The sequence below is a fragment of the Empidonax traillii genome, unplaced genomic scaffold (genome assembly GCF_003031625.1).
Source record: "Empidonax traillii isolate 1590-97213 ecotype Southwest subspecies unplaced genomic scaffold, ASM303162v1 scaffold159:size1039807, whole genome shotgun sequence".
Classification (NCBI taxonomy): Eukaryota; Metazoa; Chordata; class Aves; order Passeriformes; family Tyrannidae; genus Empidonax; species Empidonax traillii.
The window spans coordinates 753,792-777,835 of NW_020955352.1; the positions used below are offsets into that span (position 1 = coordinate 753,792).

Here is a 24,044-nt window from a genome sequence, read left to right on the forward strand (position 1 = left end):
CTGTCACTGCAAAGCAAAGGTCTCTTCACTCTCACTCTCACCTGTCCATGCAAATCAGCCATGCTCAGCACCACTAGGATGCGAGGGCCATACCAGCTCCACGTAGTGCTTTCACCACTCACGTTCACTGCTCCCAGTGTTCCTGTATGCAGTGTGTGCACATAACCATGTACCCCCCTTCCCCCTGTACCAGGCCTCCTCAGGCCTGCGAGAAACAGCAGCCTTGTCACCAGTGCCAGCAGCTGTACCACGGACCCTGCAGAAACCATCCTGCCACGCTGCACCACGTCCTGCCATACAACAAGCCACCCTCAGCCCAAGGCCATCAAAGACAATGCCAGGGCTCTGTTTCTTCACAGCACTGAAGCACGAAGCCACCTCATGTGTTCATCGCCCTGGGCTGCACTCCGGTAATTTCTAAGACTTTGGGGCGCAAACAAGAATTATGGCAGAGAGACAACGCTGCCCTGCTTCAAGCAAGCAAAGCAGACCCACACAACAGAAGAGAGACATTTTCCTGTAATGTAGATTGGACAAGGACAAGGCTGTGTGTTTCACCCTGTAGGTTTAGGAATTTTTATTTGTTTGTAATAAGGTGGTTTTTATGCTCTGCTCTGTAATTTCTTGTTAGATCATGGACTACTTCTAAAGGACCCGTAAAAGCTCGCTGAGAAAAGCAAGCTCAGGTATTCCTCACTGCCAGCTGCTCATGTCAATATCTTACAGTCATCTGTGTATCTACCAGGAAGTCTACAAATGGCAAATACAAAAAAAAAAAAAAAATCCCACATTGCACGACAAAGGGAGATACTGTGGGGAAGAAGTCGATGGATAAGCTGGGAAAAGCCTGAATCGTGCGCCACCAGCTGAGTTTCCAGGATGACCACAGCAAGCCAGCTGTTCCCCCGAGATATCCCCTTAACGATATCACAGAGGGGCAGAGTCGAAACTTAGTACCACAGGCGCCCACTCAGCGCGTTCAGAGACTCGCAAACTCTTCACCACACACGCCGTTCGCCGGAAAAACTTTGCCAAGCGCACGGCAAACCCTGGACAGCTTCCCCTGCGGCCAGGACGGCGGCGGCCAGGACGGCGCGGGTACGCTGAGCAGAGCGGGCGGGCAGAGCGGGCAGGGCTGCGCGGTGCCCGCCATTAAACCCTCCCGACACCGCCTCCCGCACCGCTTATTTCCGCCTCGCGCCCGCCGCGCGCCGTGGGGGGCGGGGCCAACGGGGAAGCGTCGCGGGGGGCGGGGCGTCATTGAGTGACGTCACAGCCCCCGGGCGAGGGGCGGGGCCGGCGGGGAGAACATGGCGCTGAACAGGAACCACTCGCAGGAGGGCGGTGTCGTCATCCCCAATGCCGAGAGGTACTGCGGCACCGGGGCGTCCTCCTCGCCCCCTGAAGGGCCAGGCCGGGCCGGGCCGGGCCGGTGGGGCCCGGGGGTAGGAGGCTTCTGCTGGCGCGACCCCAGTTCCCTGCCTCCCGCCCGCCCGGGCCCGGCGCGGCCTGGGGTCTGCGTTGTTAAAGGGCTCCTGGCAGGGTGGGCGCGGGCTGGGGCGGGCAGTGCGGGGAGCAGGCCTGGCTGGGGTCCGCAATGCTGCCCGGTGTTCGCTGCGGGAGCTCGGCCGTCCTTAGTGCCGCTCTTCGATACGTGAAGAGCGAGCTGCCATCGCTGTAAAAGTTAAGGAATTGGGGTTTTTTTAAGGTTATGCAATTAGTGACGTCAGAGAGGCAGAGACCACTTAAGGTAGGAGTCTCGATCCCTTGAATTCGAAGTAAGAAACACTTGTTCCTTCTCTGTGCGGGGAGGCGCCTCTCCATGGAAGCACAGCCAGCTGCTCGATGCCTGCCCTCGCCCCAAGTGGGGACTGACAGACCGGCTTAACGGGCTACGGCTTCGGCTTGGTGTGTTCGGGTGCTCCCGGCATCCTGGCAAGACACATCCTAGAAACGAGGCCCAGTAAAGGATTGAAGTAAAAGATCAAAGGAGTTGGTTTGGATCTGGTGGTCAGTAGGAAAAATACACTCCAAAAATATGCTCCAAAATATGACTCCTAATACTTCAGTCAAGGAAGTCCTTTGACATGTAGAGCTTATGCTGGTTTAAAGGAGATCTCTCTATCCTTTCAATCGTGGGCTGCATCAAAAGCAGTGTGGCCAGCAGGTAAAGTGAGGTGATTCTGTACCTCTGCTCCACTCTGGTGTGACCCTACCTGGAGTACTGCATCCGGCTCTGGGGTCCCCAACATAAGAAGGGCATGGAACTGTTGGAGGGAGTCCAGACAAGGCCACAAAGTTGGTAAGAGGAACGGAGCACCTCCCCTAGGAAGACAGGCTGAGAAAGTCAGGTCTGCTCAGCCTGGCTGTTCTCCTGTGTGGAGACCTGGCAACAGCCTTCCATCTGAAGGGGCCTACAGGGAAAGTGGAGAGCGATTCTTCCTCGGGAACTGCAGTGATAGGACAAGGAAATGAGTTCAAACTGAAAGGGGGGAAATTTAGGGTAAACATTGGGAAGAAAATCTTTAAGGGTGATGAGACATTGGAACGGGTTGCCCAGGGAGGTTGTCGGTGACCCAACCCTGACAGTTTTCAGTCAAGTTTGATAAGGCCTTGAGCAACCTGGTCTAGTGGGAGGTGTCTTTGCCCATGGCAGGAGGATTGGGACTAGGTGACCTTTAAGGTCCCTTCCAACCCTTAACATTCTACGATCTTATGATCTCAGGCCATTCTCTGAGGTGGTGCTTAGTCACAGGTGGGGACAGTCCACAGGGTGTGCAGCCCTCCCATGACAGCCCTGGACAGACATGAAGGTGCAAACCAGTTCAGCAGCCTAATTACTCCCGGTGGTGGTAGCTGCATGTTATTTGCTTGTGTGAGTAGCTGTGAAGGAGTAAACATGGCAGTGACTGTGTAGAAATTCTTCCCAGTGAGGCAAACTGATGTGAAACACTGCTAAGGGACATGGCTGAGGAAATGTTCTGGTAGGATCAAAGCTGTCAAGAAGCTGATTTTATTTGGCTTAGAAGAAATGTTTCTCCCCTTGCATTTTGGAAATGGGAAGAGCTCTTCTGCCTCATCAGTGTGTCACTTCTAGCCAATCTGAGAATCTGCATCCAGCTCAATTATGAAGTAATGTCCCAGTGGAGTTTCTTGGTGAGGTTGTTTTTTTCTCATTAAAGCTAGACTTTTTAATGTCTTCATTCTCAAGTAGCTGCATTTTTCAAGATACATCTACAATGTTGTTCTCTTCCCTAAAGAGCAAACAACCTGAAACTATGAGCCTTTTGGTTGTTTTCCTATATGGTGGCCCTGCAGATTCCTCCCTTTCCTAAATAATCGTGCAGTTTCACGACTTCATTCGATTTCTGCAGTATGCTGATCAGAATAAGGATTACTTCAGATGCAACTTGTTCCAGGCTTGTGCTGGTTTAGGGTTTTGTGATTTTGTTTTTTCATGCTCTTGAATCATAAAACACCTCAGTGTCTTCTGCCACTGTAACACACTGAAAGTTTATCACCCCCAAGGCTCTTTCGTTTATTCTGCAAATTGTTTTACTGTGTGGTATGTTTAGGATCTGTCCCCTAGATTCAGTGACATACTTTTCAAAGATGACTCTTTTTTTTTTTTTTTTTTCTGAAAATATATTCAATTTTCCAGGCAACTCCATACCCCTGACCCTGCAGTGTTCACAGTTCTCATCTGGCTTTGTGTCATTAGCAAACTGCTTATGTTCCTGTAGATATCCAACAATAATATCCTTATTACTGACATTACTGGCTCATTGTTTTGTTCCTTAGCATGGTACTGTTTATTACAAGTACTTACTTAAGTCATGTGAAGCAGGGTCAGCAGAGGGGGTGTTAGTAAAGCCACTTCCTCAGTTTGCACAGTGGGTGCGGTGTTACAGCAGTGCTGTTTTCCGGTGCAGTGGCCTGGATTTGAGCACGGACTGCAGAGAGAGGATTGCAGTGAGATTACACCTTGGCATCCAGGGGATGGTTTCTGACAACTCAACCCTTTCTGTTCACTGATTTTGGGATGAGGCTTTTTATGTGCAGAGCAGAATTCCTCAACCTGAATTTCTTGGGTTTTTGAGACAGAAAGAGAAACTGTTATTTAAAACTTCCCTTTGTGGAGGAGGAGCAGGGCTTGTCCCAGGTGAGAGGATGAATTCTTCCACTCTACGTAAATCATCCCTTTCTGTTCAAAGTCAAAATGGCCCACAGCAGAACTTTTGGGATAATATTTAGAGTTTTGGTGTGCTATTCCCCTCCCTGTGTGATGAGGTTGTATGTCAGAGCTGTTGCTGAGTTTTTTTCTCCAATCTGTCTGATTTTCTCCTGTAGCATTCTCAAGCAGTGTAAAGATGTGGAGCTCTCCTTCAGTGATGTGACAGGCAAACCTGAAGTCTTCAAAGGCACCAAGAAAGGGATGCTGTATCTCACCCCTTACAGGGTAAGTCTGATTCCACCAGGGCTGTTTCTTTCTCAAGGGATCTTGTGAACTTCAGACCAGAAACCTAGCTGGTGGTAGAGGTGATTTTTGTTGTGGAAGGAACTAGTGACAACACTAGGTAGGAAAACGGAAGGTGAAAATAGGATAGTTCATGCCTGTGTCACAATCCCAATTCCCTACAAAGGCACATGCAGTCCTGGAAATCACTGTCTAGAGAATATATTTCATATAATGTGTCATTTAGTATTACTTTCTTTGAAAACTCTCATAGCTTATCCTTCAAAAGCAGAACAATAAAACTCTGTAAATGTGCGTGTATGTTTTAAGTGGTTTATTATTTTGGAACATACGTGCTTCTGGCAAGTGAATCATGTGCCATCAAATCCATTGGGGATCTGCAGTATTAAAGCTGTGAAATAACACAATGCATATTCATATTAGGACTTAAATTACCCTCTTTTTGGATGCTGATACAACTAGAACTCCACAATCACCCACTATATCAAGTTCAAGTAATTCAGAAGCGCTCCCTTTTGTCTTGCAGGTGATCTTTGTGACGAAGGGCAAGGATCCTATGCAATCTTTCATGATGCCATTTTATTTGGTGAAAGGATGCTCAATTGAGCAGCCTGTTTTCTCTGCCAATTACATCAAAGGACAGATTCAGGCCGAGGCTGGAGGTACGTGCCCATGCTTTGCAAACCAAACTCTCCCCAAGTGTCACAAGAACTTTTTTGCTGAACACAAGACAGATGGCTTACATGCACAGGAAACAGAGAGTAGCTGTGGCAGTGTAGCTGGTGTGTCCACACTGAGGTAACTCCTGTCTCCTGAACTTTAAGGCACTGCTACTGGTAGTTGCCCCCAAGGTAGGAACTGACTTTCACAGCATGACTTTCGTTTAATTCTGTAACTTTTGTCTTGCTGTACATATGGTGTTTACTCATGTGCTTGTTTCTCTCCTGTTTTTGACCTGGAAGTGTGGGTAAATGACCAAGTCATGCTATTGATAGACAGAATTAGCAGTCACTTTAGTTTGCAGGAGGTCAGCAACCTCTTACCAGCTTAAGTATGTCTCTGAGCATCTGTGGAGCTGCTGTCCATCATTGATTTAGCTTTGATCCCAGTTTGAGCGTGAAACTGTGTTAAGACTTACACTGGTGTTCGTGACCAAACATGTGGAATTGCAAATGATAAACAGGGATTGAAAACAAGGCTTCCGGTTCATATTTCTTACCTCTCCAGCCCTGGAATTAGTTTATGTGCATTTTCATGGAATCTGGAGAGCTTATACTTTTTTGCTTTCTGTTCACAACAAGGTTTTAAAGTGATTGAGTCTCCTGGGGAATGTGGATCAGCCCACTTTCTTATTAGACAGGGAAGATAAATCTTATTTTATGAAGTCTTTTATTTAAAGGACATATTTTTTTTTCTAAAAACACCAGAAAACGAAGCACCTCCCCTTAAAAAAAAAAAAAAAAAAAAAAAAAAAAAAAAAAAAAAAAAAAAAAAAAAAAAAAAAAAAAGCCCTGGCAAAACAAAGCAGTCTTACTTATCTCTGAAATACATCACCTACTTAAATTTTTGTTTTCTGAAAAATTGTTATTATACCTCAGCATTTAATAACCTGTCTGAGGTTCTATGTGTCAAAGAGATTAAAAATGTTACATTTGATTTAAATCCTGGCTTGAGTTGCAGATTCTGGTCTGTAGTCCAATGAGGTCAGCAATGCAACTTCATCTGAGGGCTTTCAATTAAAATCCTCAGTGAAATAAATACTCTATCTTTACACTGCATTCATTATTAGGATCTATTAAACCTTTCAGGAAAGAACAAAACAGCCTAGTATCTAGAGTAGGCTGCTTCTACATTACTATAACTTTTAAAGGGTAAAGAAATAACTTCCCAGTCGTCTTGAGATACTATTTTGGGGGACATCTGCTAGCAGTGCCTTGACTCTTTCTACCTGGTAATAGGACAAAAAGTAGTTTTGAAATGAAGAAGAAAAAAATAATTGGAGTATTAACAATTTTGCTGTCTTGGCTGCTACTGAGGAAGTTAACAGTCTGTTTCAGTTCTAATTCTCTCTCTCTCCTAGGTGGCTGGGAAGGGCAGGGGACATTTAAACTGACTTTCAACAGTGGAGGAGCCATTGAATTTGGACAGCTGATGTTCAAAGCCGCTTCTAGTGGTAAGGGCTTTTCAGAGGCTGTTGTTCCCCCCATGGTCAGCTGAGCTAGTAAGCATATAGTGCTCTTTCTGAACTTCATAGAATGAGGGGTACCCAATGCCCTGGTTCCACAGCGGAGTATTTTTTCTCTTTTGGGGGGAACTTTTGTATTCCCTTCCAGTCTTTTTTCTTTAGTTCATCTTAGTGCGTTATGTAGTCAAAATATTCTGGGGTTTGTGCTTCTGAGGTGGACCACCTTTTTCTACAGAAACTTATTCCTTCTGGGAAAAAAAGTTGAAATATGTGATGGTGAAAAATTGATTCCCTTACCCATCCTCAGCTCAGTTCTGTAATAGTGCAGTAAGATGGGGGAAGTTAATGTCCACATTTGGAGATGGGAAAAACAGATTTTAAAAAACAATTTATTTTTTAAAGTTTCAAATGGGAGGAAAAGGACCTTTTTTCTGATACAGTTTTTTAAAAGAAATGTGCATTTTAAAATGTACATTTTTTTCCTAAAGAAGGCTTAAAGAGAAGTTAAAAACTTTATTGATGCTTGCTTTAGCGTGGTCTTTTCTTCAAGCACTGGGAGCTCTATGGTGGGACTGGTAGCTTTGAGGTAATATTTTTGCAGCTGTTCCCTTTAGCACCCTGTGACTAATGCTTTTCAAGCACACTACTATGCCAGGACTGTGTAGTGAATCTAGATGAATGAAAACCTTTTATTGTGTGCGTTTTAAGAGAAGATGTCTGGCTTACTAAACATGTGCTCCTTAGCTTCCAGTGGCGTTCCTCTCCAGACCCCTGGCTATGGCTATACACCTGTTCCTGGAGGTTATGCACCTGCCCCCGGGGGTTATTCACCTGTGCCAGGAGGCTATGCTGCCCCTCCACCACCAAACGGACCATATCCTAATGCACCACCTCCAATGAATGCCTATGGACCTGCTCCACAGCCCATGGGATATCCATATGCCCAGACTCCAGGTTTGGAAGTTGTGTAATGATGACTGTGTTTGATATTAGCTGTAAAGAAATGACAGTGGTACAGGGAGGGTTACTGTAGCTTTGTCTCCATCAAGGATCCCTGTCCTTGAAAAAATCTGTCACATGCTGTGGATCACAGCTATATGAAAACGTGGTTTGTAAGTTGTGCTGCTGCTTGTCAGAATTATCGCCTGCTGCCATGACAGGCATTAACAAATTGTAAAATCCCTGCTGTCTGCATCCCTGCCAAGCCTGCGTAACTTCCCTCTGGACTCTGCTCTTCTCCAGAGCTAATGTGCTGCCAGCCTGTGAGGTCCCTTCCCCTCTGTCCCATTGCCACAGTCCAAAGCATCAGTCTGGTGTTGTCTTTTTCAGGTATTTACCCACCACTCCCAAACATGAACCCCGCGTACGTGCCACCTCCACCGCCCTACTCTGGGCCATTTCCTGCGGGACCATCAGCCCCCTCAGCTCCCCCATCCTGGGTGAGCCCCGGGATGCCAGGTAAATGGGTCTGGGGGCTGCCAGGGTCCGGCTGCAAAAGGGTGCCTGGGGCCTTGGGCTGAGGGTGGCACAGCATGAGGTGTGGAAGCTCTTGTTGCAGGAGCTCAAAGTCATCTGTGGGGAGCTGCTCAGCCCTGCAGCTGACCACAGCTTGGGGTCAGCCCTAGCCAGCTTTCCTGGACTGCTCTGTCAGTTTCTGTCAACTCTTGCTGCAACTCTGCTGTCAACTCTTTGGGCCTTTGTTGCCTCCTTGGAAGAGCTATGGCTGGGGAGGAGGCTCTGGGACCACTGCCTAAGATATTTAAGGTGGCTTTCTTTCCTTTTCAGGAAGCAGTAAGGCCATGGAAGCTGCTTCCAGTGCATATTACAATCCTGCCAACCCACACAATGTGTACATGCCCATGGTGAGTACTGTGCCTGGTCTGTGTGTACCTGCTCCCTCCTCTGTCAGTAGCAGAGACAGTGGTTTGCTTTCAGAGCAATTTGCTTTCATACTTTCAGGTTGAACATGCACAGAAAGTATGCCTTTTTTCTGGGAGGGAGGCATGGGTGTTGGTCCCATGAGAAAGGCTTGTTCAGTTTTCATTAAGGAAAGGAGGAAAGCCTTAAGATTGATCCAGTAACAGCCATTATTACCTGTCTTATTCCTAAAGACATAACAGACTTGCATGAGCACAGAGGACACACAGAGCTCTCTGCATCCATTGGGCTTGAAAATGGGGAAAGTTAAAGAAAAACAAGACACTTAAGGTTGAGAGCATGTGGGTTTCTCTTTCATTTTTTTTTCTGAGCTGTGTGGAGATGAGAAGATCTCTTACTGTGTGGTTGGTGGAACCAGTAGGTTGGCTGTAGCCTACACCTGGCACATGACAGTCCACCGGTGCCCTTCACTGCCTTGTGTGGGTCTGGCTGGCTGGAGGCTGATGGAGCAGCAAAGCTGGCCCTCAGCCCAGGAGTTTACTGTCTGCTGGGTCACAGCTATGAGCTTCAACAGGGACAAAGCCCTGGAAGAGGAGAGAGGGTGATGGTTAAAGCAGATTAAATGGTTCATTTACAGTAGACCACTTGTTACCTGGTTTTGAGGAGACCTTCCCTAGAAACTTTATGTGAGACAGTGTATATCATGGAGCATAGCTGGCACTAGAGAGGAATGGTGTGATAAAATGACAGCTTAAACCATAGCACCTGGCTTTGCCTGTAGCTCACTGCAGAGCAGTCATTTCTTGTGAGCCAAGCCTGGAAGAGCTTGTCATAAAACAAGCAGGGTTGTTGACTCTACTGTATCTCCTTCCAGGATCAGCCACCTCCTTATACACCTCCCGAGGACAAGAAGAACAACTAACAGAAGGAAATCGCAATCAGCCTCCCACACTCTCTCTTCCTGAAGACAACTTGGCTGTTAGTACCCCTCGAGTTAACATATCTCTGGATCTCTGTTTCTGTACAATAGATGTAGTGCTGGGCAGCTGAGCACCTGCCCTCCTCAAACATTAAGTCAGTGGCAATACAAGGCAGAACAACAGCACTTTCCTGCTTATTTGCTTTATCTCATGGGGTCAAAGCACTAACCTTTTGTTCTGCCATTGGCTTGAGGAGAGAGATAGACTTCTTTTTAAACCACCAGTATATCACATGACTAATCTAGGACTAAAATGTGAAGGCTCTGGGATCTTGGAGTAAAACAACTTGGAATGCCAAACTTTACTTCTGAAGCACCATCCAAGAGGAAAGGTGTAGAGAGCTATGAGGTTCCTTGCATAGATTCTTGGGTGTCCCAGAAGGGTGTTAAATTTCCTTAAATTCTAGCACAATTTAGTGTGAGATGGGACTCTGGAAATCCTGTTATGTGCTGGAAGTGTGCGTTTCACGTCCTGGACTAACAGTCATGAGGTGATGACCTGGGAAGTGCATTCTAAGAGACACTGAAGCATTTGGCTACTCAAGAGGGAAGGGGATGGGCACCAACTAGCCTGCCTTTGTAGCCGTTGAAAAGAAAAGCAAACAAATGCCATTGGCCTTTGCCAGCTGATGGACTGGCAGGCATTCGGATCAGTCTTCCCCTTCCTGTCCTAGAAGCAGGCCCCATATCTGTGCAATGATTCTGTGTCAAGCAGCTGTTCTTCAAGCGTAATGGAGTCAAGTGCTGCACAGGAGGCTGCCTACCTTGGAGCAAAATAGGTTACACTAGGAAGATGACCTGGCACTAGCCTTGTCAGCAGACAGGTCTCTCAGCCCTGGCTCCCTCTGCTGAGCAAGCTTACGCTGTGTGCTACCTCCACAGGGGAAAACTGGCCCTCATCTTTTCCTTCAGGCCCACAGCTGAGCAACATGGGCAGGTGGGTACTGTAATCCCAGAGTTGGATTGCTTAGGAGTGCAGCGTCCTCTCAGCTGGGGACCACTTTCTGGGGTGGGTGTTACTATTGCTCGGCTCTCTTGCAGAGACTCTGGCTGCTCAGCCACAACCTTTCCTTTTTCCTTAGGACATAGTGCCATTAAACCTGCTCTGAAGAGAGTCTCTAGTCTGGTAGAGACCCTTGTGATCCTTTACATATGAGGTGATTGTACTCCTTCCTACAGCCCCCTGCCTTCATAGTGAGGGGGAAGGAGTGTTTTGCCTCTTACTTCCCTGTGTGCCAGGGCTCTCCTTTAAGTCAGGTTTGCACAACTTAAAGCAGTTCCACATAGGGGAGAATTTCCTTATCTATAAACACTTTTTAGGTCTTAGAGATATTCTAATAACTCTGTATTTAAAAAAAAAATCAACCATGAATGTTTGTAACTTTTTGAATTGCACTTTAATACAGGAGTGTTGATACCTTTAGCTGCCTGTTCACTGTTGTGTGTATGTTGTGTTGACCTTAATTCTCGTGTACTGCCCCGAGGGCTGGAATGAACTACAACCACTGGTGGTGTTCTGTCAGGGCAGCTGTGAGCCAGTCCTTCTCTTCCCCTAGTACATGGCTAAGCTGGATCTGGAATCAAGTAACTGGGGAGAGGGAAAAGGTGGGGCCTTATCCCCTTGCTTCCTGGGAAGGGTGGAAGGCCCTCACCCAGGTATCCAGAACTGGCACATGTTCATGCCCTCCAGGCAGGCACAACACTGCATTTAGCAGGGCTCTGTCACCACAGTGCTACTCACTACAGCTGTATTTGTAGCACCTCTTCCATGTACCTTTGCTGCCAGAGGGAAGGCCTGTCTTTAAGAACTCCTCACTAGCAACTTTTTTTCAGTAAGGGAAAAAGATACGATAAAAGAAAATGGCACTTAGCTGTGGACTGTAAAATCTGTTTCCCCTTGTGCCAAGGAGTGCCGTTGCCCTGCTGAACGTGATGTAACTACTGGAAAGCTGTTTCCCACTCTGCATCAATCCAATCTCTGACAGGGAAGCACTTCTATTTCTTAGCATAGTTGTTTTTGGTTTGAGGTAATGACCTTGTAATCCTGCATTAACCAAGCAGTTATAGCTAGCGACACTAAACAAACATGAGACAGAGTGTGTGATCTGCTTCCCTTTATTTCAATTTATTTGCCTCAATCACTTCCCATGAACAAAGCCAGCTCCTTGTTTGTTAGCAAGTCCTTCCTTAATAGCACTGCCATCACTGTGTTCACTTGATGCTGCACTCGGAGAAAGTTTCTGGAAGTGGCCAGAATCAACCATTTGGTCCTGCAGTAACCAGAGTGGGCAGATGACCTGGAACCCTTCAGATGGATGAACAAAACCAGAACTTTTTTTGCCTAATCTAAAATGTGGTATTTTCCAAGTCTGAGGCTTAATCTCGTGTCAGTCTCCCTGGGCTGCAAGCTTCACGAATGCTGCACCCCTCTCTGGGGAAGATGGGGTAGGCCATGTCTCACCTAAATTCTTCCACAGGATGTGTGCTGTATGAAGGTGAAGCAGTTGAGGGCTGTGGAGTCTGTCCCACCACTCACTTCCAGTTTATTAGTGCAGGCTCCTCCTCAGGAGGGAGCTGTGGATGTAGCTGCCCTTGGAAGAAGGAGGAGCCTTTCCCTGAGAAACCCTGAGTGTTAAACCTGCTGTAGGACCTGAGCTGCCTCCTAGCAGGAATTTCCTTCTAGAAAGAAGATGCAACTTGCAGCTTGGAGGCACCGGTGACCACCTCGAGTACTGGCGTCCTCCCAACACTTCTACACAACATGCTACGGCTCTTCAGTTTTTGGTGCTGTACCACAGCATGGCTGCTGGGGTCGTGCATAGCTTATGGAGGTTTTTGCTCTTCTCTGCTGTAAACTTCTACCAGAGGGGCTTTAATTCAATGCTAGCATGGATGCTAGGCTTAAGTAGTGCTGGCCTCTAGGATCCTGGCAGCAGGATCAGGCCTGCAAGTAAAGCCTCTCTGCAGAGGACCATCTTGCCTCCAGAAGTTCTTGGTACTGGTGGGGGTACGTGGGAGGGATGCAGCCCTATTGACAACCCCTTACTCTAAGCCAAGCTGATTATAGCAAAAGAAAGGTGACCAGGTCTGATCCTTGAGATTAACGCCATCACACATTTGGGCCTGGGGAGGAGAGGGGTGAAGGGAGAAGTGGGTGTCGCAACACTAGAAGATACTAAAAGCATCCAAAGCCCTTCTATAGGTACAGTTTAAACAGCCCCTGCAATGGTCAGTGATACCCAGCTCAAGGGAGGGAAGTTCTCAGGTGTCAGATCTGACAAATTCCAACAGTGGCCGGATTCTTCTTATATGGCATCTTCCACAGGAGGATCTCAAAGGGCTTTGCAGTCACCGAGGAATTATGCTCTGCACACCCTTAGGAGGCGGGTAACAAGAATTCCTGATTTACACAGATTGAGCAGATATCATCAAGCTGGTATTAAGGAATGGTGCCAGCACTGCTGGGCACACCAGCAAAAGGCACTTGTGCAGTGAAGAGCCACATGTCCCAGGGTCTCCCAGCTCACCCTGGCACTGGCCCACACCCCACCCACTGCACCTCATCACAGGAGGATGGGGTGGAGTCCCTTGCCCTGGGCTTGCTCTCTGACCACATGCCAGGATTGCACTGGGAGTGCCATGGGACGGAGATACCACATCACCACCCCTGAGGGGTTAATAACAACTGAGAAGTTGTCTCCTGTCTTTAAGCCACTGATGACCTTCCCACTGTACACGTCTTGTACCTGAAAGAGAGAGATTTTCACAGACCTTTCATCTTGGGGTCCAGCTGTGGTCGTGGCATAGCAGGACAGGGCACAGTAGTGGGCAACAGGAGGGTGACCCAGTGGGCAGCTGCCCCTTCATCCTCGAAGCATGGAGTGCAAGTCCCCCCTCCCACCCCCCCAAATGCATAGAGAGCTGGGAAGGGGGATCCACGTGCCATAGGGCTGCCGTGCTATGCAGTGTGTCAGTGGGGCTCACCTCATACACAGCATTCTCAGGGAAGTGGAGCTTGGCCAGGCTGGTGGTGTAGCGGAAGGGCATATCTGTCCTTCGGCTGAAGAAGACAAGGGCGCTGGCAGCCTGGGACAGTGGGCGCAGAAACACCTCGATGAGGGATTTCTCCTAGGAGTGGGGATAGGTGGGTGAGGCAGAGCTGCTGGAACCAGCACTGGCCCATAACGTGTCTGACCTTGCCCTGTGGGGCTGCTATGCCAGCATGCCCCCAGCTTCCACAGCTCTCCTGCTCGTTTCTCTGCATCACTTCCCTCTCCCTCCTTACTGTGATGCTCTGTGCTGCTCCTGTCTGCTCTCCCAAATGCATCTGCCTTCTTCCTAACCTTGACAATCCTGCGCCCCTGAATTCCCAGGGGGTCCTGGTTGATCTGGATCATCAGGTGGTTCTGCAGGATCTCCTTAGCACTTGGGGAGATGGCGCGGAGATCCGTGGACATGAGGAGAGGAGCTGCCATCACTGTCCACAAGGCCATTTGAGAGCGTGACTGCTCGTAGCTAAGGCCAAAATTTCCAATGATGAGCTGGAAGGGAAACAGTGAAAAGATGTGAGAGGCACATCCCTAAAAAGGTTAGAAACTTGTCTGTCTGTCACCCTTGCTGATGCTGCTTCCTGCTGGGAGGGAGCTTGCCAGGGAAACCTCACACACACTTTTGCTTCCTCTTGAGCAGTCCACCACCACCAGGAGATCCCACTTCTGCCAACAGCACACATTCAAATGCACTCAGTAACACCCTTCATTTCACCAATACTCCCCCTCAGTTCGTGCAGGTAAGAAAAGAACACCTGGATGACTTGTAAACTCAAACGGTGAAGGGTTCGTTGCAACCATGGGGTTTTCCCAGAGCTTAGCCAAGGGCAACACCGGCTTTGCCTCTTTGCAGCAACAGGACTCCTGTTCCTGGCACTCATCCTTTGCCCTGCCCACAGAAGGGGATCCCTGGAAATCCTGATCCCCAGAGAGGGTCAGAGCACCCACCACCCAGCCGCACCATGTCAGGGTCATTCCAGTGACCAGGACCAGCTGCTGGTTGCAGCACGTCCTGGTTTGCGAAGAACCAGTCCAGGATGGAAAGTACGCTGTCCCAGGAGTCCTGGATGTCGTCATAGTTGCGCCACAGGTTGCAGACCTCTGCCAGGATGGTGTAGTTCACCTGAGGAGAAGAATGGGGTCAGGCAGGAGGGAAAATGGAACTGGTCTGCAAGGTGTGGGAGAAGGGGCAGCCCGAACTGCTGAGAGCTGCACTGTCCAGAAAGTGTGTAAAAGACAGAGGGAGCTGGAGAAGGGCAACATCATATAGGGAGGGAGGACAAGTCATGTCCCAGTATGACTGGGCACATCCCAGTATGATAGGATGTCTGGCAAAGCAACCACAGAGGCCTTGGGGAATTATGATCAGCTATCAGCCACAAGAATGAGGGCAGCTTGGGATTGACTCAAAAGGTGAAAGAGGAAGTACATGAATCTAACCAATTCTCAAGAAATGTATACTAGCAGGAATGTCCTATTTCAAGCAATGAAACCAGACGGGACCTGTCTCACAAGAACAGACTGTCGTCAGGAACAACTCCACACCAGCTGAGTAGGGTGGAGATGGCATACCCCAGGGCCTTCTTCCCACAAACTCCCATCACCTAGCCACACCGGGAACCCCAAACGTTCCCAAATGCCTGGCAGGGAGGCCACATCCCCTCTGCAGCACCATCCAGGGGCAGATTGATAAGTGGGCTGTAGCACCCGGCTCCTGTGGCTCCAACAAGAGCTCCCCCAGCACACAGGGAACACGGGAAACTGCCACTGGATGGGACAACCCTCACCTTGGGGGGGAGCCCCCCCTGGTATGCTGGCCAGCTGCAGGAATAGACGATGGGGCGGCCTGTGGCGTTCAAAGCCCTCGCCATTTCTGGGTAGCCTTAGGGAGAGAAGATGACAACTGATGAAGAGGATGGCTGGCAGCAGCCTGTGTCCCAGCAGCAGCCTGTATTCCAGCCCACCCAGCAAGGGGAAACCCAGGCCAGCATGGCTTTCTGCCTTACACCAGCTCCAGGGCACCTGAACTCTTTGCCCAGGAGTTGCAATAGGGGACAGAAAGGAAGAACTTGCTGGCCAAACATTTCTGCAGATGGCCAGCTGCCCCGACCAAAGCAGCAAAGGGAGAAATACCAGATGGCCCATGAGCTTTTACCCTTTGCTTGCTCCTCTTCTGATGAGTAGCACCCATCCAGCTTTAGCATATCCACACCCCACTCTGCAAAGGTCTGGGCATCCTGCTTCACATAGTCCAGTGTGGTGCCCGGGTAGCCCCCACAGGTGAGGTTGCCCAGGTCACCGTAAATGCCCAGCTTTAGGCCCTTAGCATGGACCTGTAAGGAGAGGAGAGTTGCAAGGAGTGGATGAGGGGATCCAAGGTATCCCCAAGTACCAAAGTCCTCCATCCCCTCCCAGTTCTCCCACCATGGGCTGGCTAGGCCCATGGTGGCATGGAGGCACAGAAATCCCCACAAACCCCAGCAGACACTCACATAGTCAGCCAGAGCCCTAATTCCACTAGGAAATCTCTCGGGATCGGGAACCAGCCGTCCTGCTGCATCCCGCTGCTTGGCAGACCAGCAGTCGTCAATGTTGATGTACTGGTATCCCAGCACCCTCCATCCATCCTCTGCCAGCCGGTCTGCCATCTCGAAGAAGAGCCTCTCGCTGTGGGTTGAGGGGACATGGCAGGCTGAGACCCTGCAACCCCCTTGCCCCACTAGCTGTGGTAGGCAAAGGGATTTGGTTAGCTGGGGACTCTGGAGGGTTGATCGCTTCAGGGCTGGTCTGAGCCATAGGAAGGACTCCTGTTTAAACCCCATCAGGGTCCCATTCATTGACCTCACCGAGAGAAAGTGTTTCCCGACAGGTCGCAAAGCCTGGCCACATCCTTCAGCTCCGGGGGCTCTCCAGCCCAGCACGGGGCGCCTGAGTCCCCCATCTCCCACGCACCATACACCCGGGATTACAGGGACACACACGCTGCCAGAGCCGACGCAGGCTTGATGTCCGACCCGACCGCTCCCCGCCCTGCTGACCTGATGCAGTTGTGGGGATCCGCCCGGCAGTCCACGTTGCAGCGGAACCTCTCCCAGGCTAGCCAGCCCATGGGGGGAGTGCGCGCCAGCCCGTTCTCCAGAGCCACGGAGGGCAGCGCCAAGGCTAAGGCTAAGGCTAAGGCTAAGGCTACAGCCAGCCTGCTCGGCACCATCGTTCCCATCGCTGCCGCCGGGCCACAGAAAGACTCTCCCCTCTCCGGCCCGGCCCCGCTCACATGATGCCGCCCGCATCACCTGACCGCCCGCCCCCGCCTCCCGCCCGCCCCGGGGCCGCCGCGCCCCGCCGGCATGGCACGACACGGTCCTGCGCCCCGCAGCCGAGGCATCCCGTTCATATCGACCCCCTCTCGCACTGCTGCACCCTGTCAGTATCGCACCCCGTCCGTACTGCACCCCAGTGCTGCTGCACCGCGCAGCTGGTGCCCACCAGCACTGCGCCCAGCCGGTACCGCACCCTATTGCCATCGCACCCCATTGCTGGCACCCTGTCACCGCCGCCCCCCGTGGCTGCTGCACCCCAATATTACACTGGGAGCGGGGGGTTTAGGTCCCCCCGAGGTTGGGACCCGCAGGCGTGTCGGCAGGAGCGAAGGGGTGCGGGAGGACGCGGCTCCGGGCAGGCTGCGGTGCCCCCCCCGTCCCCCGCTCCTGCTGCCGCGGCCGCCGGCGGGGCGGTGCTGCCGGCGCGGCGGGACGGCCCAAGCGGCCGCAGGAGCCCTCCCCCGCCCGCGGCCGGGGCCAGGCTGCCCCGCACCGCACCGCTGAGCAGGAGCGGCCGGAGGTGAGCCGGGACGGGCCGGGACCGGGGGCCGCCGTCCCGCTGTCGGGACAAGCTGGGCAAGGGCCCGGTGGGCAAGGGCCGGGTGGCGGCGGGGCGGGCGCGGGCGGCGGCGGGGCGGGCGCGGGGCCGCGGGGGCCGCGGGGGTTGGAGGCACATGGCGAACATACACACGGAGGGGCACACAAAAGACACGCCGCCCGACTGCACAGGGATGCGCCCACACACAAAGACACAGAGCCCAGCAGTGCACGACGGCGACCCCCGCAGCCCCCTCGCGTCAAGGCTGGCGAGGGCCGCCCCGGCTGCCCGCAGCCGGAGTGTGCCGGGCTGGAGGTTCCCCAGGGTGCCGCGCTGAGGATAGAGCAACCCCAGGGAACCTCCTTTCCTTGTGTCTGGTCGGGGTCTTGTGCATTATCATACCGGGATCCGTGTCCCCAGATCCTCAGCCCTGCCCCACAAGCCCTGAATGGGGGAGATGAGCTCCAGGAGGGATTCTGGAGGTTGCTCAGCAGTGGGGAGCTCCCCACGACCGGATCTGACCAGGGAGTGACGGCTGTGGTTTGTTTTCTGCATATTTCTGTGTGTGGAGTTTTAGCAGTCGGACATCCTTTTGCAGTTGTACAGTCCACAAAGGCTGTGCTGGCTCTGTCCTTCGGGGCTCTGTCCTCCTTGACTTGCCAAACTGCCTGCCACAGGGTCTCTGCAAATGAGACAGCAATAGCTTCTACAACATTTTTTTTTTTAAACCAAAATAAACCCCCAGGAGCCAGAAAACAAACCCACAGGAGCATTGGCCTGAGCTAGGATGGGGTTCAGCCTTTGAAACCAATGCATGTGCCCCCAGTTTTGCCACCATGGCATCCAGAGCCACCTGCCTGCACTGAAGACTCTGGCTTTCTGGGGTGGGAGTGATGCAGCTCTTAGTACTTTTGGTACAAACTGTTCTGGTTCATGATTCCCTCTCTGCACCTTTCCTTTAACAGAGGATGGGGCTCATCACAGTGAAGCTTTGGAGACCCTCGACGAAGGAGCAGCCCAACCAAGGAAGACAACAAGGGATGGCAGTCTGACCACACAGCCGGTATGGCACCTCGCACCCTGCTGCTGGTGAACCTGCCAGGGCTGAGCGTTCTGCTGCCTGGAGGGCTGGTGGGGATGGGTGGTCCTGCATGGAGACAGGGAGTGGGGAGAGGGTGCTGAAATGGAAGTTTCAGAGCCCTTGGGTCTGAAACGCTCTCCTTGTCCTGCCCTCTAATAGAGAGCAAAATGAATGCCTTGCAGGCACAGAGGCAAATTTCTTTGATGTGCCCCATAAAAAACCCAGCAAAGTAGGACACTCATGGAATAAGAAATTAAACAGTGGTGTTGGCATTCCCAGAGAAGGCAGGTGTCTTGGTGGAAGGGCTCTGATGATGACCTCCTCTTTGCAGCAATGAGGAACTAGCCTGCCCTTTGTAGAGGTACCTGCTGGGTTAGATGCTGTCCTGCATTGCTGGCTGCTGGAGTCAGGGCTGCTTTTTCCCTAGAGGCAGGATCAGGCCTCTTCTGGTGGGACCAATGACATGTTCCACACACTGAGACAAATTCTTCTCCCTCTCTTCCTCTGCTCCTAGGCAGGGTGATGAAGCTGAATGAGCGAAGCGTGGCCCACTATGCCACCTGTGACTCGCCCGCCGACCATGCTGGCTTCCTGCGCAAGCGGGTGGAACGGCACCACCACCATGCCCACCACTATGGCACCTCCTACCAGCGCCGCTGGTTTGTCCTCAAGGGCAATCTCCTCTTCTACTTCGAGGAGCGGGAGAGCCGTGAGCCCGTGGGGCTGGTGGTCCTGGAGGGCTGCACCGTGGAGCTGTGCGAGGCCGCTGAGGAGTTCGCCTTTGCCATCCGCTTTGACGATGCCGGCGCCAAGGCTTATGTGCTGGTGGCTGACGGGCAGGCTACTATGGAGGCCTGGGTGAAGGCACTGTCGCGGGCCAGCTTCGATTACATGCGGCTGGTAGTAAAGGAGCTGGAGAAGCAGCTGGAGGAGGCCTGCAAGAGCTTGGCCGCTTGCCGCAAGTCTCCACGGAGGTCCTCCTCCTCTGGCAGGAAGAGGCATCTCTCCAACCCGGCCTTGCTGCCTCTCCAGGAGAAGCCTTCCGTCCTGGAGAATGGTTACTCCACATGGGGTAGTGGTGGTTGTATCCCCGGTGGGGCTGCCTGTCCCGACCATGATGGGGGACAAGCAAAGCCCCCACCCCTGCCTCCTCGCCGGCGCTCGGCCACTGGCAGCGCCACAGGGTCCCCAGTGCCCGGCCTCTCACCAGCCATGCTAGAGAGCCCAGTGTCACCAGACACAATCTGTTTCTCCAAGCTGCACAACTGGTATGGGCAGGAGATTGTGGCACTGAGACGGGAGTGGCAGGAGAGGCAGAAGAGGGGACACCTGTGACTGAGGGTGCGGGACGCAAGTCACCAGCCAGCTGATGCCTGTCAGCCTGTCTGAGCAAGAGCAGAGCAAGGGACTCAGTGGCTGAGTGTGCAGTGTGTGTCTGCTTTACAGAATGTGTGGGAGGGATCTGAGTCTTCCCCAAACCTCATGTTTCATTTCCATGAGGCTTTGTACAGCTGGAGTGTGTAATACCAGGGGAGCGACCTCTGAACTCTCCTCTGCTGGTGATACAAGGTGCAGAGAGGGCCCAAATCAGCACATATGCAAAGAACCTCAACCAACAGGCTTGGCCTCTTGCTGTCCTAACGGGGGTGCTTCATCGCCCACCTCTCCTTCACTGTTTTTTTGTGGTTTTGTTTCTCAATGTGGAAGTTTGCACAGGTCAGCTTTTATTATTGTCTGTGGTCCTGTGCCGAAGTCCTTCTGCTTTTGTTCGTTTTCTGCAGATAAGGCTGGACTCTTACGAAGTGCCTCCAACGGGCCACTGGCCCTGGCGTGTGCCTCCAGCCTCATGCCTCTCTCACCACAGGACATGTGTGAGCCACTGCAGCTGTGGCTGGCCCAGCAGCTGGGGGTCTTGCATTGTCTTTTTTTTTTTACTTTTCTTTACTTCTGCACTAACACTTCTTCCAGCTAAATTCTTCAGGATGTGGATATCATGGGCTTGCATTTGTCCCTTTGGGTTCTCATGCTCAGCAACAGGGCTGAAATGGAAACACAGAGCATGGCCTGAAGCAACAGCTAGGACCAGGAGCTCCCCAGGGCTTATCTGGACTCTGTCTAGTGGTTACCAAGCCTGTTACTATCTTGGGCTCAAACTTTCCCTGTTCCAAAACAGGCATGCTAAAGCCTCTTTGCCAGGTCAAGAGTAAATTTCTCAGCCTTTGTTCAGACCACAGCTCCTGCAAAGTGCCATAGAGGGCTCAGTGAGCTCGTTAGGCTGCTTGCCCAAGAGAGTGTCCAGAGCCACACCTTTGCTGGGCCTCTCTCGTTGCTGTGGCTCTGCCCAGCTCCTGGCAGCGCTGCTCAGTGAGAGGCGAGGCTTTGGAGGAGCAGGGAGGAGGAGAGAGCTGGTCTCGGGAGGAAAAGTGAAGGTGTGGGAGTGATTTACAGGTAGTAGTGACTGCGTGTTGGCAGTGTCTGGGCTTGCCTCTCTAGCATCAAGGCCATATCTCTGCCTTGTACTGAGCCACCACTTGGTCTGCCTGTGCTTCCCTCTGACTTCATCTCAGCATTGCTTGGCTGATCCCTGTAGCACACCCCATCTTCCCAGCAGGCTGGGAGGACTGCAGGGAGGAATGCCTGTCACCTCGCTGCAGAAACAGACTTGTCCATCAGTAGGTCAAAAACCTTGGCCATAAGGCAGATGGTACAAGTAGGTGGATGCCAAGTCCAGGGACAAGAACACCCTGGAGTTGGGGTTTATAAATCTCCCTTATCCTCTTGGCAAAGGATGTTTTTCAGATAAAAAAATATATGTGAAGTAGTTATGTGTTTCCTATCTAAAAATGGAAAAACCTGGTTTTATTGCCCTGTTTTTATTGCCCTATTTTATTAAGGAGCCTTGCTAGGAAAGCAGAAGGCCATTTCAGGTCATGACTGGCTGGTACCTATTTTGCTTTTGTGGAGTTAAACTCAACTTTATACTTTGCAATAGCCAGTAGAGAATGCTAGTGCAGAAATCAGATTAATTCCATTAACTTTTGGTGCCTTTGAAAATATAAATCTCTGGTAGTTTTGGATGATGAGCTTCCAACCTCCTGCCTAGTTATGGCTCAATTGTGTATTAGAGGAAATCTTAAATCAGATCTTAGCAATATGACTTCGGGCAGTGACAGTGTAACCTTCACTTACGAGTGATGCTATCTAGTCCTCTCCAGTTTGTGCCTGTACTTCTTCATACTAAGGATCTTCAGGTTTGGGAGGATTATTTTTGTTCTGTTTTTTTTTAAGTGAAAACAGTTCAGAAAAAGCAGGAGCAGGTGGCCATGGGTTAGGGCCTAGGCTCTGTCAGCAGCCCAGTTGGTTGGACATAGGGGTCAGTTCTGCCTCCCTACCTGCCACTTGAAGAGTTCAGTACTGCAGCATTCCTAGCTGTGAACCTGTCCCCTTCCCCATGCCAGGGCAGCAGCATCAGGGAATCACACTACCTTGCTGCCTCCTTGCTCTGAGCATGGGTATTCTGAGGCCGTCAAATTTGTCAAGCATTTCCCTGTGTTGTTGTTTGTTGTTTGTTTTTTTTTTCCTAAAGGTAAGACAGAGAGAAGAATATTCCCGATGTCTCAGACTTACATAAGGCAGTTTGACGGTAAAGATTTAACTTCCAAAACAAGTCAAAATGCAGTTCCTACAAGAGATCCAAGAATTGGGAACGACTTGAAAAAGAAAGTAAATTAACAAAGCCAGTTCTGTCAGAACTGGGACTGAAACAGTATTATCCATTTAAGGGCAGTTTCACTTTTAAGAAGCTGAGTTTGTTTTAATAAGCCAGGATTGTACTCATAACACTACTAAAGAGCTTATATTTAATGCTTTAATCTGTCCCATTCAAATGGCACAATTTCCACGCTACCTACCTTAGCGTTAGCACATCTCCCAGCTAAATCCTAAATCCCGCAAATGAGGCGCTGCGCTCTGCTTTCCGTCTAATCGCATTTGGAGTAATTTTGTGTTTTATTCTGCAGCACTGACAAGAAAATGGCTGAATCCTGATCCGCATTTGCGCTCAGCCCAGCTGTCCATGCCAGGGCCTTTGCTAGGTTTCCAAAGCGCCGTGTGACTTTGGATGCACTTGATCAGGGCTTCCTCACTATTCCGCTCTCATAGCAAGGTTGGCCCTTTTGTGAGTAAAAAGAGCCATAATTGGAGTCATGGCCAAATTTGTATGGGAGTACAGGTTTTTTTTAATGACCATTGCTGCTTGCTTCATTAGGCAGGAAGCATCTGGGTGCCCCACTGCCTCTTCAGAGATGGAGGCTATCAAACCAGCCCGGCAGAGAATTTGTTGTGCTAGCAGAGCCTTTGAAGCAGCCCCCAGGCTGGAGGTTGGGATTTCAGGTTCCTGAGGTTGCACATGCAGCTGGCTAATGGAGCGTCCTGTCTGTCTGCAGGCAGAGATCATTACAGGAACAGCAGAGAGTTTTCACTGCACATTGTCCCTGGCAGCAAAATAAGACTAATTGCCACGCACAGATTTTTCTCCAACCATTCAGGCTTGGACTGTTTCACCTCCTGCTTCCACTTTCCCTTATTAATTTTTAAAAATAGAGAATGTCTGGGCTGCAGAAAACAGGTTCCTTGGCATAGGGGGACCTGACTGCTAAAGCTGAATGGGTACTTTTCTTAAGGTACTGAATTTAAGATCCTTTTATAAGAGTTTTCTTTAGTGTAATAATGCAAAAGCAATGAGAGAAAAATGCTAACATTTAAAAGAAGACTGAAAGAGGAAGGGCAATTCTATCATGGCCTTTTGTAAGCTATGGTGAGAAGGGCTCCCAATCCTGCTAATATAGCTGATGAAATCCTTAATTTTTTTTCTGAGGCTGGCATTAAAGGTTCAAGCCCGTGATATATTATTTCTGCACATCTTTTTTGTTAAACTATGTTGATGTTTTCCACTGAATCCAGGTCCCAGCGGCAGGAGTAACCTGAAGGTTTTACCCGTGGCCACTGCTAGCCATTTGGTGGACAATCCTGACCGGGGTCAGACATTTTCTGTTACAGTAGCTGCTGCATTAATATAGTGGGGCCGGGAGGGGTGAGTGACCCCTCCATCTTACCTCTCTCGACTGCCTTTGCGGAGCAGCCTAAAGAACCCCCACTGAAATGCACATGGAGTTCCCGTGTCCGGGACATCTCAGCACCTCCAATCGCGTTCTGCCCGCACAATTACCCGGCAACACTATGAGCAATCCGCGGGGACACTCCCGCCCTCCCAAGGGCTTCTATTTTAGGTAGGACGGCGTGTTCTATTTTTTAGGAGGCCGTTTTGCATGCACCTTTGTTTTTTACACGCCGAACTTGTATTATACATTTCACTACATTGTTAGCGTTTGTTTTACACGCGGAACTTGTATTACGGATCTCATTTAGACTGTTTAGCGTTTTATTTTATGCCGAATAAACTGGTTTGATTTGTAGTCCGTGCGCTGCCATTGGAGCCGCGAGCCCCCTCGGGAGTTTCTGCATGGCCGGGGCATTCC

General features: G+C 50.7%; 3 protein-coding genes across 3 annotated transcripts; 2 read left to right on the plus strand and 1 right to left on the minus strand.

The window, feature by feature from the left end:
* The first annotated feature begins 1,268 nt into the window (after window positions 1-1,268).
* Window positions 1,269-10,942, plus strand: WBP2NL (WBP2 N-terminal like). The gene is made up of 8 exons (XM_027884997.1): window positions 1,269-1,369; window positions 4,351-4,459; window positions 5,004-5,139; window positions 6,558-6,650; window positions 7,407-7,616; window positions 7,992-8,120; window positions 8,448-8,524; window positions 9,415-10,942. Exons 1-8 carry the CDS (start codon window positions 1,311-1,313, stop codon window positions 9,460-9,462), a joined length of 861 nt encoding a protein of 286 aa, XP_027740798.1. The 5' UTR covers window positions 1,269-1,310; the 3' UTR covers window positions 9,463-10,942.
* A 676-nt stretch (window positions 10,943-11,618) lies between these two features.
* On the minus strand, window positions 11,619-16,810 carry NAGA (alpha-N-acetylgalactosaminidase). The gene is made up of 8 exons (XM_027884990.1): window positions 16,607-16,810; window positions 16,061-16,235; window positions 15,724-15,901; window positions 15,356-15,450; window positions 14,530-14,691; window positions 13,863-14,060; window positions 13,504-13,647; window positions 11,619-13,265 (listed from the first exon to the last, which is right to left on the minus strand). The coding sequence occupies exons 1-8, from the start codon at window positions 16,786-16,788 to the stop codon at window positions 13,083-13,085; spliced, it is 1,317 nt and encodes a 438-aa protein (XP_027740791.1). The 5' UTR covers window positions 16,789-16,810; the 3' UTR covers window positions 11,619-13,082.
* A 515-nt stretch (window positions 16,811-17,325) lies between these two features.
* PHETA2 (PH domain containing endocytic trafficking adaptor 2) lies at window positions 17,326-23,976 on the plus strand. The gene is made up of 3 exons (XM_027885044.1): window positions 17,326-17,408; window positions 18,394-18,489; window positions 19,022-23,976. The coding sequence occupies exon 3, from the start codon at window positions 19,030-19,032 to the stop codon at window positions 19,840-19,842; it is 813 nt and encodes a 270-aa protein (XP_027740845.1). The 5' UTR covers window positions 17,326-17,408; window positions 18,394-18,489; window positions 19,022-19,029; the 3' UTR covers window positions 19,843-23,976.
* Window positions 23,977-24,044: the final 68 nt, after the last annotated feature.

Bases quoted from the DNA above. Each gene is read 5' to 3' on its own strand.
- WBP2NL (XM_027884997.1), top strand. From the start codon at position 1,311: ATGGCGCTGAACAGGAACCACTCGCAGGAGGGCGGTGTCGTCATCCCC. The intron at 1,370-4,350 runs GTACTGCGGCAC...TTTCTCCTGTAG, and splicing joins GTCATCCCCAATGCCGAGAG to CATTCTCAAGCAGTGTAAAG. The intron at 5,140-6,557 runs GTACGTGCCCAT...TCTCTCTCCTAG, and splicing joins GATTCAGGCCGAGGCTGGAG to GTGGCTGGGAAGGGCAGGGG.
- PHETA2 (XM_027885044.1), top strand. From the start codon at position 19,030: ATGAAGCTGAATGAGCGAAGCGTGGCCCACTATGCCACCTGTGACTCG.
- NAGA (XM_027884990.1), bottom strand. From the start codon at position 16,788: ATGGGAACGATGGTGCCGAGCAGGCTGGCTGTAGCCTTAGCCTTAGCC. The intron at 16,236-16,606 runs GTCAGCAGGGCG...CTCAACCCACAG, and splicing joins GATCCCCACAACTGCATCAG to CGAGAGGCTCTTCTTCGAGA. The intron at 13,266-13,503 runs GTGAGCCCCACT...TCTCTCTTTCAG, and splicing joins CTGAGAATGCTGTGTATGAG to GTACAAGACGTGTACAGTGG.